The following is a 16,794-nucleotide window of genomic DNA, read 5'->3' as shown; positions in this document are numbered from 1 at the left end:
TATAAATAAGTCTGAAAATTGTAGGAACTCATCCAGGATACCCGCCAGTTCACAACTGAGGAAACTCGTTCAGCGTTACATCTACAAGCAGGTAAGTTTTAAAAGGCATTGCTAGTTTTATTGAAAGCTCTCTTTATCTATGATATCCTATATGATATTATGATTTTGTTATGGAGTTATCTGAAACATATATAAATCCTCTACAACGTTTCATTATATTGTATGAAAAACCAAATAAACCTGCATGATGATGGAGAAGTGAGCATAGCGCGTGAAAGAAAAACAGATGTCATTATGCTCAATTATAGCATTAAAGCAAAGAGAAGTGGAACTTTGTTGACAATTGACATTAGGCTGAAAATGCAGCAAACAAACGAGAGGAATTTAATCTAAAATTCATCATATGTCTCAATAACGTCTTTCCTCACACACACAACGTTGGATGTGATAGCGATATCTATCACTATGAACAGAAATCCACAATGAAAGATCCATACACAGTGCAAAGCATAAACGATCTTTATATGTATTACACCAACACAACAATATAACGAGTGAACGATGATCAGTTGTCATTTTCGATTTTAATGGACCTATACTTTCATGTTGTACCGCCTAAAGTAGTTATGAGAGGACCATCTGCAAGGGACAATTCAGAGAATGACGTCAGTACCAACCGGGACAATGGCAATATAAACTATGATGAGGACGACGATGACTCCATGATCGGAATGTACAGTGCCTGTGCCACAAACGATATCGACTGGTATCCAATGTTCATTGCTGGTTTATACAGGACTTCCCATTCGTTCAACGGTTGTTTCATGCACCGTTATGTGTTACATGAAGTCTCGCATGCGAGGCGTGCGAAGTTGTGCGAGGCGTGTGAGACGAGCGAGGCGTGTGAAGTTGTGCGAGGCGTGTGAGACGAGCGAGGCATGCGAAGATGGGGAGCCTATTATGTATCTACTACGATGTACTTAAAAACTTTGAAATAGCCCCCAGCTACAATTTTAGATAATTACAACATACACTTCGGTAGCAGAGTAGAGTAGAATCGGCTTGACCCTAAAAATAAAGGGCATGTCTCGGATAGACATGGATAGCGTATTCATCCTGCACACCTACATATATAGATATATCTATAAACTACATTTTGAATACGGTCTTTTTAGAAGAATGATTCTTTTTCAAAAGGTGATTTGGGACTTGTGAAAACCATGGTTACCACATCAAAAAACGCCAAAAAGTGTTAAAAATCATGGTTTTTAACCCAAAATTTGACCCACGCAAGTAGTATTTTTTTTCTTAAAACCTGTCTTAAATTAAATATCCAATACTCGGTCGCAGAAACTCACGTTTTAGCATAGGTCCTCAAACTGGATTTTTCACAATATTTACACATGTGCTGAGTACAAAAAAAAGACTACATGAAAAGCTAGCTTTTGTTGTGTAGACACAGCTTCGTAAATGGCCAAAAACGTAGTCTGAAACCAAATTAGATTTTTTTTTTCTAAATGTGAAGCCCACATAGTCCAATTCATCATGAATATGCCAATTTTAGAGCTGGTTTTTTTTTAAAGTTTTGATATATGTTATAGGACAGAGGTTATTCATTGTACAAAAATATCACCCATGGCCACCGTACGCTACTGTACACTGCTACCTTAATATTATCAGATTTGATAAAACCCTTTTATCTCTATATATTAATTGCTGCGTTTGAACAAATGTTCTTAGATTGAGCGTATTCTTCCGTTGCTTTTGTTTTTCTTTGTATCCCATAGAACAAGTTCCTTTGATAAATGTGCCTGTCAAATGAAATGCTTTTTCAGTGTCACATGTCCCTTGTCAACAAAACTCACATCTGTCTGGACCGTATGTCCTCATAAACACAAGTATACAGCTTTAGCTCTTCAACGGGGACACCTCTCTGCGGTTTCCTGGCATTGAAAAAGTATGGACGTAAATTCAAATGGGCTATATACATACCAACCTTTATATAATCATTTATATGCATATTACGATAAGTGTTTTGTTACTTAATGTATAATGCTGATTTGTATGCCTTTTTATCTACTATATCTATAACGGTCACTGCAAAAAAACAAATCATGTATTGAAGAGTGCTTTAGAGTAATTTTACGAATTCTATAGGGCACTATAAAAATGTTGTATAGTATTGTAAGTATTGTTACATAAACACTGATTTCATTACTTCAGTAAAATAGTTGACTGATATCGGCTATTGGCTGTTCTAGTTATCTACCTCATACATTAATAGCCTTATAACTATAGTGTTAAACGGGATTACTGACAAACTATCTTAACGAACCTACGGGCGTGCAGTCCTTAATTTTTATATTATATTGTTTTACAGGGGCGGGTCCAGGTGAGGGCGTAATGGGCGTACGCCCCCCCCCCCCCACCCCCTTTAAAAAAAACAAATGAAAAAAACATCGTAATCTGCTAATATTGTATTGAATATGGCAATTAATCATATTTATTAAATAAACACATAAACACCCTGACACTTTATCTATAAAATATACATGCTCCAAGTCAGGAATCGTTACATTAGTGCATTTCACAATTATTTTATGTTTTTTAGCCAAACAAAAGGTCCAAATTTTTTTCCGCTTTGTATCTATGAATTATTACTACGGACGACATGCAGTTGAATGTTTAAGTATATAGTCGTACATAGAACGATTTCGATATTACTTGAAAAAAAATCCATTGGTTTATCTCTGTTACAAACAAAGAAAGGATCGCAATGCTGTTTGGAGAAACGTGTATTGTACAATATCAAACACTACTTTCTAAACAGAAAATTATTGTAAATAACTAGATATAGTTATGTATTAATATTTTTTTCACTTTTCAGCTCGAAATTAGGGTTATTACCGAAAAACTGCCCTAATTTAAACGTTGAACCAGAGTAAATTTAATTTGCAGACTATTAATTATACCTTTCTCTTTAACAAGGATATAACCTGGGTACGCATGTGGAAAATTTCAACCTTATTAGTCTCAAATAATTTCATACGGTTTTTGCGCGGGGCCTGAGCCCCGGGCAGGTTATATATCGGTGAGTTAAGAAAGGGCCTGTTTCCAGTAATGTTAATTCTCCATAGGAGCCTGCCCCCGTATAATTTCTTATCTAGCTCAACTACTGTTTTTCTCTTTTCCGAAGAATAATTTGACACCTTTCCGACACCCAGATTTCATAATTTCAGTAAAAATGTATTTTTATAAAGTTGTCAATTTCAGCATCAAAGACATAAGTTCGTAAATAAAAGAAGGTTATCTCGAAATTGTAATTCGCAACATAGTATAAATTTCTTTTGATAAATATTTCCAAAACATCGTGTTTATTCATAAAACATAAAAAAAAAAATTCTCGGATGAAAATGCACTTGCAGAGACACAATTATGAAGAAAAATGCCATAAAATTGCAATTTTCTCCCGTTATATAGTTTTGGATGCAAATTTCCATCAGAAAATCGGATAGAGCTTTACTTGTTTCATATGTGTACCAAAAATCAGCTAATTCCATGTGGTGGAACGTTCTCATATCGCCGCCTGAATGTGGTTGTAAATTGAAAGAAAAGGGGAAATGAGTAACAACCTTGTCTGAAACCCTATTATATAGCTTATTATATACAAACTTTTATATTGAATATCAGAGCGGATATTTTCATGACAGTTTTATGATGTGTAACGACTAAATAAACAGTATCGATATAAAGATTTACACTGAGGACACCCTGATACATGAATACTGTTCTATCTCAAGTTGTCCTCTTCTGAATTTTCTGATCGTGTGGCCTTGTACATTTATCCGTATCTTCTTGTCTTTGTCTATACGTTTACGGAATCATTGACTCGACGCTAGCTATTCTTGTCTCACTTTCCTTGTTTTATTGTCCCATCTCCAAAGCGTTGTGGCTCTGTCAGGGTTGGGACCCTGACTTGTCTCACTTTCTTTGTGCCTGCCGACCACGCCACATCGAATAGATAGATTATCCATATGAAATACTTTATTTTGTTCTAAGTAATCAATCAATTCTGCGCTTCTTGGAGGTATTGAATGTGATTTATTATATTGTCTTGTTATTTTGTGTAATTAGTTGTTCGTTATTTATCACACATTTTCGCATAATTGTACCAAACTACTAAGTATTAGCTGTTTACAGCAATCATCGGTGGCTTGCTATTTTGTTACTTTATCGACGCTTCATAAACCAATCGTTATTGTTTCAAGATGGAGGGTAAATGTGTTGGAGAAGGGTGTCAAGTATACTTCAAGAAACGTAGTGGCAATAAGAACAGAAGTGCACGCAATGTAAATAGTCCACAATATAAATGGCTCCTAGATACGCTGGTGCAACAAGGATTGATGTCAGCAAAGGAACAAGCACTTATTTGCCAGAAGTGCTACATGAAGTATCTTCGGAACAAAAATCAGCCTGAACCTGAACCCGAGCAGAACCAGGAAATAGAGGAAGAAGACGACTCCCCGTCCCATATCCTGCCGTTGCTGACCCTTCATGATCTTTTGAATGGATCATCTTCACACAAAAAATGCTGTCTCTGTCTTGTTACCTTTGCAAGAAATGGAACAAAATCATCAGTCTTACCAAAACGTGCAAGACATCACCTGATCTATTCACACAAACTGTGGTGTCCCACCTCATCCCGCGTCTGCTCCATTCACCTTATTGGTAACGACTTAGATCCGTCTACAGAGGTTGTCCTTGATGGTAGAGGTTCCTTGGAATCTCAGTTACCATCAAAATCGTCCGAAATCATTAATGACCTCCTAGAGGTGTCGCACGTCCTTTCACAGAACCAGTCTGCGTTTACAATAAGCTTTTCTTCTCTTGATGACTCGGCATGCATGGCCTGGACAGGTTGGTCCAAAGATCAGTTCCTCGAAATCCACTCGCACTGTTCCCCATATCTTTCATCTGGTATATATACCAAGACTACACACGATGCTCTATTACTGTTCTGGGTAAAACTGAAAACCGACATTTCCTGGAGTCAGTGTTCTTCTCTTTTTGGAATTTCCAAGTCAAGTGTGTCCAAAACTTTCCACTCCATAGTACAGGCATTAGACACATCGATAGTCCCACAATTTCTAGGTCCGGATCACTTGACAAGAGAACAGTTGCTCGGGCACAATACTGTCTTTTCAGAAGCATTTTTTGGAGATAAAGCCACTGCCATATTAGATGGCACCTATATTTATATCCAGAAAAGCTCCGACCACAAGCTCCAGAGAATGTCCTACTGTGGCCAGAAGAAGAGAAACTATCTCAAATTCATGAGCATCGCCTTACCAGATGGCTACATTCTGGACACAGTAGGACCATTCACTGGCAGCGAAAATGATGCTACAATTACAAAAAAAGTCATGGACAAGCTAGTTACTTGGCTACAACCAGACGACAACGTTGTCGTTGACCGAGGTTTTAGAGATGTCCTACCAGTTCTCGAAGCCTCTGGCCTCAATGCTAGCATGCCGTCATACCTGAAACCCGGTCAAAGTCAACATTCTGACGTCCAAGCAAATCTTGACAGAACTATCACCAAATCGAGGTGGATTGTGGAATCCTATCATGGTCGTCTGAAACACTGGACGTTCTTCCGAACGCAATTGGTGTCTAACAGCTTTATCAATGTCATCGAGGCTTTGCTTCGAACCGTCACAGCCTGTCTGAATGGTATTAGAGGACCGATCTACCAGAGATCTCCAGAGAGAGATGCCAAAGATAGGCTAATGGCTGAACGTATGAAGGACCGTTTGACAACACCGAATGGTTTAGCTCAGAGAGTCAAGACAGATCCGGATCTATCTAGACGGGCAAGGTCCGAGTTTGTCAAGATGGATGCATCTTCCGTACTGTTTCCCCGTCTCGATCTTGATTACTTGAGAACCATTACGTGTGGAACGTATCAGATATCTCTGGCTCCTGGTTACATCGCCGAACATTTAAGTGATGACGGAGACTATGAGGTGTGGCTTTACCAGCACTCCCCAGACCTTCTCCGATGTCAAATACATTCTCGACACAAAAGCCAAACGAAATATAACGTTTGGATACGGTTCACCGTTTCACCCGATGTTGAGGCCCCAATAAAGGACTACTACTGCCAGTGCCCAGTTGGAGAGAGAACGATGGGAATGTGTGCGCACATCTCCAGTATCTTGTACTACCTTGGGTATTACAGGACGCTGGAAAACCCTCGACCATTACAACCACAGGTAAAGAAATTCCGACAAAACTTGAAATAGTTTTCCATGCGGCAACGGAGTGCATATGTCGAAAGTATGTTTGGGGCTCGATATGAAAGATCCCCGTTACCATGTGACTAACCAAACTTATAAATATAGGTATTATACAATCGCCCGTAGCTATGAACACTCCCGTAAATGCGAAAACCAACCAAAATCATAAGGAACACGTTTTGTTTGTTGTTCTGTCTATTTGTCAGCCAATGTCTTCAACCACGGGGACTTGTGAAGTAGCCATCTTGGATTTTTTTTATGAAAAAGTGTTTCTCTCACTTTTTTTCATATCTGTGTACATATTCTCAACATACCGAGCAAATACTCTCGTTTTTTTGTTAATTATCTAAAGAAAGTCGAAAATCGGCAATTCAACCATAGGCTAATTCAACCCAACATTTGAAAATGTTCCACCACTTACATTTTGATGATTTTTCCTCTCATCAATAGCATATTACGTACTGTTTAATAGGATAAAAATTGGTTTGCATCCAACGCCCATAAAAGGGTGTATTCTCTAAAAAACACAGTTTTTGTGTCTAAAATGTTATCATCGAAAATGGCATTTTTGAGATTGTTTCTTCCATAAAACAGCCAAATGGCGCGATGGAAACATGATTTTTTGTCACAATCATGCCATGAATGTATTCTTTACGGTGACCATCATTTGATTAGATTTTCATTAATATTTTACATAACATGCACATTTTATCAACACTTAGACAGCTTCTGAAAGGTACAACTTTGAGGAGCCATAAAAAACAAACCAAGTGACCTAAATCTTTATACTTTATAGATTTGTGACCACAACGGCATGGGCAATGCACCACCAACAGGAAATTTGAATCAGAGAAGGGGCCGTTTTGGAAACCGGCCCTTTGATCCTTTTTGCCTGTAGAGAAAAGCGACTATGCGCTACGACACTGTTTGGTAAATAAAGGTGAGATGTGCTGTCTATAATTGTCATGGTAAAACTGTTGTATCATTGTTAGTCTTGCAATATATATAATATAGAAAGTATTGTTTTTTAATTTTTAATCACTGCTAAATATACCACCGGCAGCATCAGCTACCTATACGTGTCAAACTGAGATGATAAATTATCACAAGATTTTCTAAGTAAGGTCACAACAAGTGAGACAAGTTTATGAGATATTTTATCACAGAATTGTCAAGTTATATACACTTAAATTCTTAGTGATGACAGCTTGCTTGGACGTATGTACGTGTATATTATCAAGATCATCTCAAGTCAATGCAGTCAAAAGGCATCGTGGTATCAGTATTACGTACAATTATTTCCGGAATCCGTCTATTGAACAAAAATATACTTGAGCAAAAATCAGTTTGCTTGTTTGTGTTTTACGTCCTATTAACAGCTATGGTCATTTAGGGACGTGCCACACATGTTTGTTGTCGCCAAAGCCTGCAAACCACCGACCTGCGGCTAGTACCTGACAACTGCCGTTGAACCCTCGACCCATGAGGCCACCGCGGCCACTTACATTATGTAATCTTAAATTACTGTTTGATTGATGATGTCAGATGAAATACTAGCGTGATGTTTTATTTCCCCGGCCGAAAAACTCACCTTTGCCCCGACAGTAATTCGTAAAAATGTCTACATGATAGGCATCCTCATTTTAAGGGGGACATATCAGGATCGCGGATACCGAGACAAAAGTTCATCTCCGAAATGTTAGTGTTCTCAGCTGTTAACAAAGAGGTATATCATATTCGGACATATTTACTCGACTTTTCCACAAATCTTGGTACAAAATAGTGTGCCCAACGGCAGTAGCCTCCTCTGTTAATATACTTATTGGCAGACAATTCGTTGTTAGATCTAACAACCCGACATATCAGTCAACGGGAGCGATGCGAAGAGCTAATTTTCAATAGATTTGTGGCGGATGACAATGTAAAGTATATTGTCATTTTTGGCGAATGTTTTTTTCTGTCGCTCACCTTTGCTTATATTTCATAGACATTTTAATTTGTTTGAAGAAATAATTGGATTTTTTAGAAAGCATGTGTTACTCAGATCAAGAATTAGTAAAGAAGTTTTTATCCAAATTTTTCAGAATATGAATAAAAAATTGCGGCCACTTCCTAAAAAGTGAGCCAATTTTTCGCCAATCACAAATGTTTTGGTGTTATTTTGTTGGAGAATTGATGAGACATTAAGCAAACAGAGCTTCACAGCATGGAGATAGTTATAATCACTTGACAGATACATATATAATTATATAGAAGGTATTGGGAGGAGGTCATGAGACAGCACGTGAACTTTTAAGATCGTCAGCACAATATTTAGGTTTTGCAGTAAAAGCAAAAATAGATTGGGCTAATAGCTGCGACAGGACTACTGACTATTGCCATATAAAACAACTAAAAAGATCTTTGTCGGCTCACTGCAAGTGCTTTACAATGTCCACACGCAATATGTATACACTATGCGTAGAAAATTATATGAAATCTTTTTAAAACGTATGAAAATAACAGGTGACCAAAAAAGAGTGACATTACGTCAATATGAAAATAATAACAAAAAGACTGTCATGATATTTAAATCCTGTAATTTGAACAAAGAACAATAAGTAAGAAAGATTCTATACCGAATGGATATAAACCCTCGTAATATCTGTAATAACCCTATGAAACGAAGACGTCAAATATACCAACATATATTCTTATGAGTATTACTTTAATCAAAGACTCTTTTTGACAGGAGATAGGATTTATGCCTGACAGACTTTGTTATTCCGTCTTTTCGTATTGCAGAGTTATCTTCTCTTGTGAGCAGGTATTGATTGTTACGTCATTAGTTTGTGAGAGTAACGTCATCAATTTTTGAGAAAACGACGTAATTTTCTCACACAAACCAATGACGTTACAATCAATACCTGCTCACAAGAGAAGATATTTTACATTTTTAGTTCTATTTTATTGTCTTTCAAACTGTATATCGTGAACTATGATACGTTTCTTGGCTGTTTTAAGACTGTATATCGTGAACTATGATACGTTTCTTGGCCGTTTTAAGACTGTATATCGTGAACCGTGACACGTTTCTTGGCTGTTTTAAGACCGTGTATCGTAAACCATGGCACGTTTCTTGGCTGTCTTAAGACTGTAAAGCGTGAATCATGACTCATTTCTTGGCTATTTTAAGACCGTATATCATGAACGATAACACGTTTCTTGGCTGTTTAAGACCGTATATCGTGAACCCAGACACGTTTCTTGACTGTTTTGAGTCAAACGGGACCCGTATTTTGCAAGCATTTCTCATCCTGAAACTCAAACGATGCTCTTAATACATCCTGTTGTAACTCTCTGATTCCTGTGACGAGATCCAAAAGTAAACTCCTGACTTTGAAATAGCCCCCAGCTACAATTTTAAATAATTACAACATACTTAATATCATCAGATTTGATGAAGCCCTTTTTATCTATATATTAATTGCTGTGTTTGAGCACATGTTCTTAGATTGAGCGTATTGATGGTATTCTTTCGTTGCTTTTCTTTTTCTTTTTATCTCATAAAACAAGTTCCTTTGATAAATGTGCCTGTCAAATGAAATCCTATCCCAGAGTCACATGTCCCTTGTCAACAAACCGCACATCTGTCAGGACCGTATGTCCTCATAAACACACAGCGTGTAAACAGGCCTGTATACAGCTTTAGCTCTTCAACGGGGACACCTCTCTGCGGTTTCCTGTCATTGAAAAGGTATGGACGTAAATTCAAATGGGCTAAATTCAAGAGTATCAAAAGATGTCATATACATACCAACCTTTATATAATCATTTATATGCATATTACGATAATTGTCTTGTTACTTAATGTATAATGTCGATTTAGATGCCTTTTTATTTACTATATCTAAAACGGTCACTGTAAACAAAAACAAAAACATGTATTGAATAACCCTTTAGAGTAAGTTTACGAATTTTATAGGGCGCTATATAAATCTTGTATAGTATTGGTAGCATTGTTACATATTCACTGATTTCATTACTTCAGTAAAATAGTTGACTGATATCGGCTATTGGCTGTTCTAGCTATCTACCTCATACATGAATATATAGATCGAAGGATTAACATAGGTACTGTTTATAGCCTTATAACTATAATGTTAAACGGGATTACAGACAAATTATCATTACGAACCTATGGGCGTGTAGTCCTTAATTTGTATATTATATTGTTTTATATCTATGAATTATTACTACGGACGACATGCAGTTGAATGTTTAAATATATAGTCGTACATAGAACGATTTCGATACTTGAAAAAAACCACATTGGTTTATCTCTGCTACAAACAAAGAAAGGATCGCAATGTTGCTTGGAGAAACGTGTATTAAACAATCTCAAACACTACTTTCTAAACAGAAAACTTTACAATTATTGTAAATAACTAGATATAGGCATATATTAATATTTTTTCACTTTTCAGCTCGAAATTAGGGTTATTACCGGAAAACTACCCTAATTTAAACGTTGAACCAGAGTAAATTTAATTTGCAAACCATTAATTATAATTTTCCCTTTAACAAGGATATATATATCCTGAGTACGTATGCGGAAAATTTCAACCTTATTAGTCTCAAATATTTTCAAACGGTTTTTGCGTGGGGCCTGAGCCCCGGGCATGTTATATATCGGCGAGTTAAGAAATTTGATCCTTTTTGCCTGTAGAGAAAAGCGACTATGCGCATGTGCTAATCTTGGAACTTCTGTGAAAACGTCAGTTAATTATCTGAAATGGCAAGCTTCAATTTTATTTACATTCAACAGATGCAAATGCTGTATAATTTACCATAGCGAGATAGTTTCTGGTTATCATGGCGAGACAGCGTCTGGTTACCATGGCTAGACAGTGTGCTACAAGTGTATATATACCAATATATAAATACGACACTATTTGGTAAATAAAGGTGAGATGTGCTTAAATTCTTAAATTCTTAGTGATGACAGCTTGCTTGGACGCATGTACGTGTATATTATCAAGATCATCTCAAGTCAATGCAGTCAAAGGCATCGTGGTATCAGTATTACGTACAATTATTTCATGAATCCGTCTAATGAACAAAAATATACTTGAGCAAAAATCAGTTTGCCTGTTTGTGTTTTACGTCCTATTAACAGCTATGGTCATTTAGGGACGTGCCACACATGTTTGTTGTCGCCAAAGCCTGCAAACCACCGACCTGCGGCCAGTACCTGACAACTGCCGTTGAACCCTCACCCATGAGGCCACCGCGGCCACTTACATTATGTAATCTTAAATCACTGTTTGATTGATGTTCTATTTCCCCGGCCGAAAAACTCACCTTTGCCCCGACAGTAATTCGTAAAAATGTTTACATGATAGGCATCCTCATTTTAAGGGGGACATATCAGGATCGCGGAGCCGAGACAAAAGTTCATCTCCGAAATGTAATTGTTCTCAGCTGTTAACAAAGAGGTATATCATATTCGGACATATTTACTCGACTTTTCCACAAAGCTTGGTACAAAATAGTGTGCCCAACGGCAGTAGCCTCCTCTGTTAATATACTTATTGGCAGACAATGCGTTGTTAGATCTAACAACCCGACATATCAGTCAACAGGAGCGATGCGAAGAGCTAATTTTAAATAGATTTGTGGCGGATGACAATATAAAGTATATTGTCATTTTTGGCGGATGTTTTTTTCTTCCGCTCACCTTTGCTTATATTTCATAGACATTTTAATTTGTTTGAAGAAATAATTGGATTTTTTCGAAATCATGTGTTACTCAGATCAAGAATTAGTAAAAAAAAGTTTTTATCCAAATTTTTCAGAATATGAATAGAAAATTGCGGCCACTTCCTAAAAAGTCGGCCAATTTTTCGCCAATCACAAATGTTTTGGTGTTATTTTGTTGGAGAATTGATGAGACAGTAAGCAAACAGAGCTTCACAGCATGGAGATGGTTATAATCACTTGACAGATACATATATAATTATATAGAAGGTATTGGGAGGAGGTCAAGAGACAGCACGTGAACTTTTATGATCGTCAGCACAATATTTAGGTTTTGCAGTAAAAGCAAAAATAGATTGGGCTAATAGCTGCGACAGGACTACTGACTATTGCCATTTAAAACAACTGAAAAGATCTTTATCGGCTCACTGCAAGTGCTTTACAATGTCCACACGCAATATGTATACACTATGCGTAGAAAATTATATGAAATCTTTTTAAAACGTATGAAAATAACAGGTGACCAAAAAAGAGTGACATTACGTCAATATGAAAATAATAACAAAAAGACTGTCATGATATTTAAATCCTGTAATTTGAACGAAGAACAATAAGTAAGAAAGATTCTATACCGAATGGATATAAACCCTCGTGATATCTGTACATGTAATAACCCTATAAAACGAAGACGTCAAATATACCAACATATATTCTTTAATTAAAGACTCTTTTTGACAGGAGATAGGATTTATGCCTGACAGACTTTGTTATTCCGTCTTTTCGTATTGCAGAGTTATCTTCTCTTGTGAGCAGGTATTGATTGTTACGTCATTGGTTTGTGAGAGTAACGTCATCAATTTTTGAGAAAACGACGTAATTTTCTCACACATTCAAGACTATGGAGTATATATATGTACATGCACAATTGTTTTTCATTGTCTACTGTTGTATACACTCAGAACACTAAGTAAGTCCTAAGTGGCGCCACACACAATAGACATTTCTGGTATAGCCAATACATTTACAGGTAGATGGTGTCACGATATGGAACCCACATTTATATCCTATGTTTTCAACACTTTCAGTGTTGACGTACGCATATTTGTAAACGAATCTTTTTTATGATGATGTAAACTTTTCTTTTTAGAATTTGTTCATCTTGTTATTATATAACATTGTTTTTCGCAATACCGCTGTACGCAAATGGCAGATAGTTTTTATTTCATGGCCAAAAGTATGCAAATGTTTTTGTTTTAATAAAAAATGTTGTACCAGCCCCATCCCGGTAATAAATATTGCCTCGTCCTACGTATCTAAATTTGTATAAATGAAAGTATTTCCATAGTGTTTTATAATTCCTATTCTCAGTATCACGCGCCGTATTTACAACTGAAGCAAAAAAAAATCAGTTCGCAATACGTATTATGATCCTTTTGTACTCTTCAATAAATTATCTGCAGAAGAAAACATGGCTTTGCATTCAACAGCTGCATGTTTAGTAAATATTTCAAAAAATATATTTTAACGTATGTGATCAGTTTGTTATCCTAAAACTTTTCGTGTGAATGAAATTTGCTTCTTTTTCAAGAATATCACAAAACCATTCCCATATTCCATTTGTTATTATACATTTTTATGAATCTATTACAGCAAACTCCGGTCGTCGTTTCCATAAGGAGGTACTATTGAGATATTTATACAGAATTTGAAAGAAAAGATATTAAAATATAGTCCATCGTGGTGTCGCTTTAACTGTTTAACATTTACCTTTAATATTGCACACAAAAAAAGAAACCATCAAGTTTGTCATTTTTCCTACTCAAATTTTTGGGCAAGTCATTTTTATAGCAAATAGCAACAATCATTCATAAATGTATCTATATGTGATATATTTGTTTAATAACTTTCAAAGGAAACATATCAAGATGTAACTTTTTAAAATCAAACAATGTATTTACAAGATTTTAAAATCAAACAATTCATTTACAAGACTTTAAAATCAAACAATGTATTTACAAGACTTTAAAATCAAACAATGTATTTACAAGACTTTAAAATCAAACAATGCATTTACAAGACTTTAAAATCAAACAATGCATTTACAAGACTTTAAAATCAAACAATGCATTTACAAGACTTTAAAATCAAACAATGCATTTACAAGACTTTAAAATCAAACAATGCATTTACAAGACTTTAAAATCAAACAATGCATTTACAAGACTTTAAAATCAAACAATGCATTTACAAGACTTTAAAATCAAACAATGCATTTACAAGACTTTAAAATCAAACAATGCATTTACAAGACTTTAAAATCAAACAATGCATTTACAAGACTTTAAAATCAAACAATGCATTTACAAGACTTTAAAATCAAACAATGCATTTACAAGACTTTAAAATCAAACAATGCATTTACAAGACTTTAACATGACAAGTCTATCTATTTGTTTAAAGGTTCTGTTCAAACACTCCACAAGTTTAAAGTTTGATGATAAAGTGGTATCTACTTTCTATAAGACTGGTGAGTTAAGGTAAACAGGTCAATGAATGTGAAGACGTATATTGCAGAACCGTCTTAACGTATCGAATCTACTCTTGCTTTTCTTTTCACATATTTCAGATTTTTTATCGACATTACCAATGACAAGAATGGGTGTGTTTACCGCCCTGACCCTGCTCTGTTTGTGTGGTGTGGCCAGTATCGATGGTGAGTATTGAAAAGAAATCCGCAACAAGGAAAAGCTCATGATGTAATTCTTAGTTATTAAGAGTTAAAGATGAGATATGCACTTTAAAACATAGACATTGACATTAAATACATCAGGACACATCAGCTATAGCGCTGGGTACACAGAGATATTAAACACGTTTATATCATAAAAAGCAGTTCGTTGTACTTTTCCTGTCCATTTTTTGTTTACGACTTGAAAACAATCACCTGGTTCTCGCATCCGTATTGTCTTGTAGCTTGGTAGTAATTTCCCGCCAAACAACTTTGGAACATTTCTATTACTAATACGTTTTGTTTGTCGTTATTTTGTAAGGGAAATACTCCACATAGTTCAAATACAGCACGACCGAGAAGTAAAAGGCCTAGTTAATGGTGGCAATAATATCTTTGCTATAAAAACGATCAAGCAACTCGTAAGTGAGTTATTCCGTCTTTGCATATTGCAGAGTTATCTTCTCTTGTGAGCAGGTATTGATTGTTACGTCATTGGTTTGTGTGAGAAAATTAGGTCGTTTTCCCAAAAAAGGATGACGTTACTCTCACAAACAAATGACGTAACAATCAATACCTTCTCTCAAGAGCAGATAACTCCGCAATACGCAAAGACGGAATAGGGTCATGATATCAGTGTCGTACCGAGTCGTCGGATTATTTCGTTATAATTGTTCTCGTCGTTACGATGCATATATCTTTCCAATGAACAAAATTAGACCAAACATGATTCATGACAAATGCAGGTGTGTTTTTTAGTATAATCAACTAGTATTTCACAAAGAAAGTTTCGTAAACGGATCAGAAAGTAATGTTGACATTGTAATATAGCTAACACCGATGTGAAAAGGGGATATCAAGCATGATAAAAAACGTTTAAGTTAATTTATTCACTCTTTTAAATGAAATATTCACCCTATTAAATGATATTTTGAAAGCCGATGAAAAAAATAGCAAAATGCAATCATTAGTAAAATAATTGTACTGAATATGAAGGACAATGATAGATATATTTTAAGTAAAAGAAACATGAATGTTGTCTGTATTCCTTTTTTTTTATCAGGAACATCGGATCCCAATCTTGAGCTAGAACTATTCAAGTCAGCACCAAAGGAGATTGTTCCTCAGTATCCAGAATATAAAAGTCTTACGAAAGACAAGTCTGACGCTTCAGCAATTCCTTACTCTGCGCAGAAAAGGCGGGAACTTGGCTATACTGCGCAACGAAGAAGGGACATTGGATATACTGCACGGAAAAGGCGAGATCTCGCATACACTGCGGAAAAAAGAAATGATCTCGGGTATACTGCACGCAAGAGGCGAGATCTTGCCTACACTGCAAACAAAAGAAAAGATCTCGGATATACTGCGCGGAAGAGGCGGGATCTCGCAAAACAATAAGACCTTAATACCATGATCCATTGATGAATTCATCGATATGGAAAACATAAATTTTGTTTTCATTCATGTCTGTTATATGTGCTTATGTAAACAGATACAGATATAACGATATAAAGGACACTTTACTCGAAGTACACTATGAATATATATATGAAGTTTAAGAGCACTCCCGCGGTACAACGTGCATCAATGATGTACCGTAAAGCGGAATGATGAGCATTAGTAAATGTTCTTCAAAAGCAGAGAATCTGTTTTACTTAATACAATTGTAATAAAAATCATTAAAGAATAACAGTAAAAAGAACCTATGGCGTATGTTATTTTTAATATCGATAATCGAAAGTTACATATATCAACTCGAACTAGTACGAAATTTCCAAATTTCAAGATCATCTGAAATTACATTTTGACTGGCTAATTCAGTAACGCGACAAACGAACTCGGAATGTCGAATACAAAACGTTATATTTACTTTTGCGCTACAGCCTACCATATGAACATTACCAGCAGAATTGCGTTTCATTTGAGAATATTTCAATTCCTACTCAAGTTGGACTCAATACAACCACCTAATGTAACCTGTTTCATTTGCCGATGAATTTGACCAGATTAGCATTTTGCCTGTGC

At 35.9% G+C, this 16,794-nt stretch overlaps 1 protein-coding gene across 2 annotated transcripts; it reads left to right on the top strand.

Moving 5' to 3' along the window:
* The first annotated feature begins 1,898 nt into the window (after positions 1-1,898).
* LOC110465041 lies at positions 1,899-16,471 on the top strand. Of its 2 annotated transcripts, none has more exons than XM_021520615.1 (3): positions 1,899-1,957; positions 14,665-14,751; positions 15,830-16,471. In XM_021520615.1, exons 2-3 carry the CDS (start codon positions 14,685-14,687, stop codon positions 16,165-16,167), a joined length of 405 nt encoding a protein of 134 aa, XP_021376290.1. In that variant the 5' UTR covers positions 1,899-1,957; positions 14,665-14,684; the 3' UTR covers positions 16,168-16,471. The 2 variants fall into 2 exon arrangements, with proteins under 2 accessions (XP_021376290.1, XP_021376291.1); XM_021520616.1 differs by lacking the exon at positions 1,899-1,957 and adding an exon at positions 9,907-10,035.
* The last annotated feature ends 323 nt before the right edge of the window (positions 16,472-16,794 follow it).

The sequence above is a fragment of the Mizuhopecten yessoensis genome, unplaced genomic scaffold, assembly GCF_002113885.1.
Source record: "Mizuhopecten yessoensis strain PY_sf001 unplaced genomic scaffold, ASM211388v2 scaffold11047, whole genome shotgun sequence".
Classification (NCBI taxonomy): Eukaryota; Metazoa; Mollusca; class Bivalvia; order Pectinida; family Pectinidae; genus Mizuhopecten; species Mizuhopecten yessoensis.
This window is presented reverse-complemented; position numbering and strand designations above follow the sequence as displayed.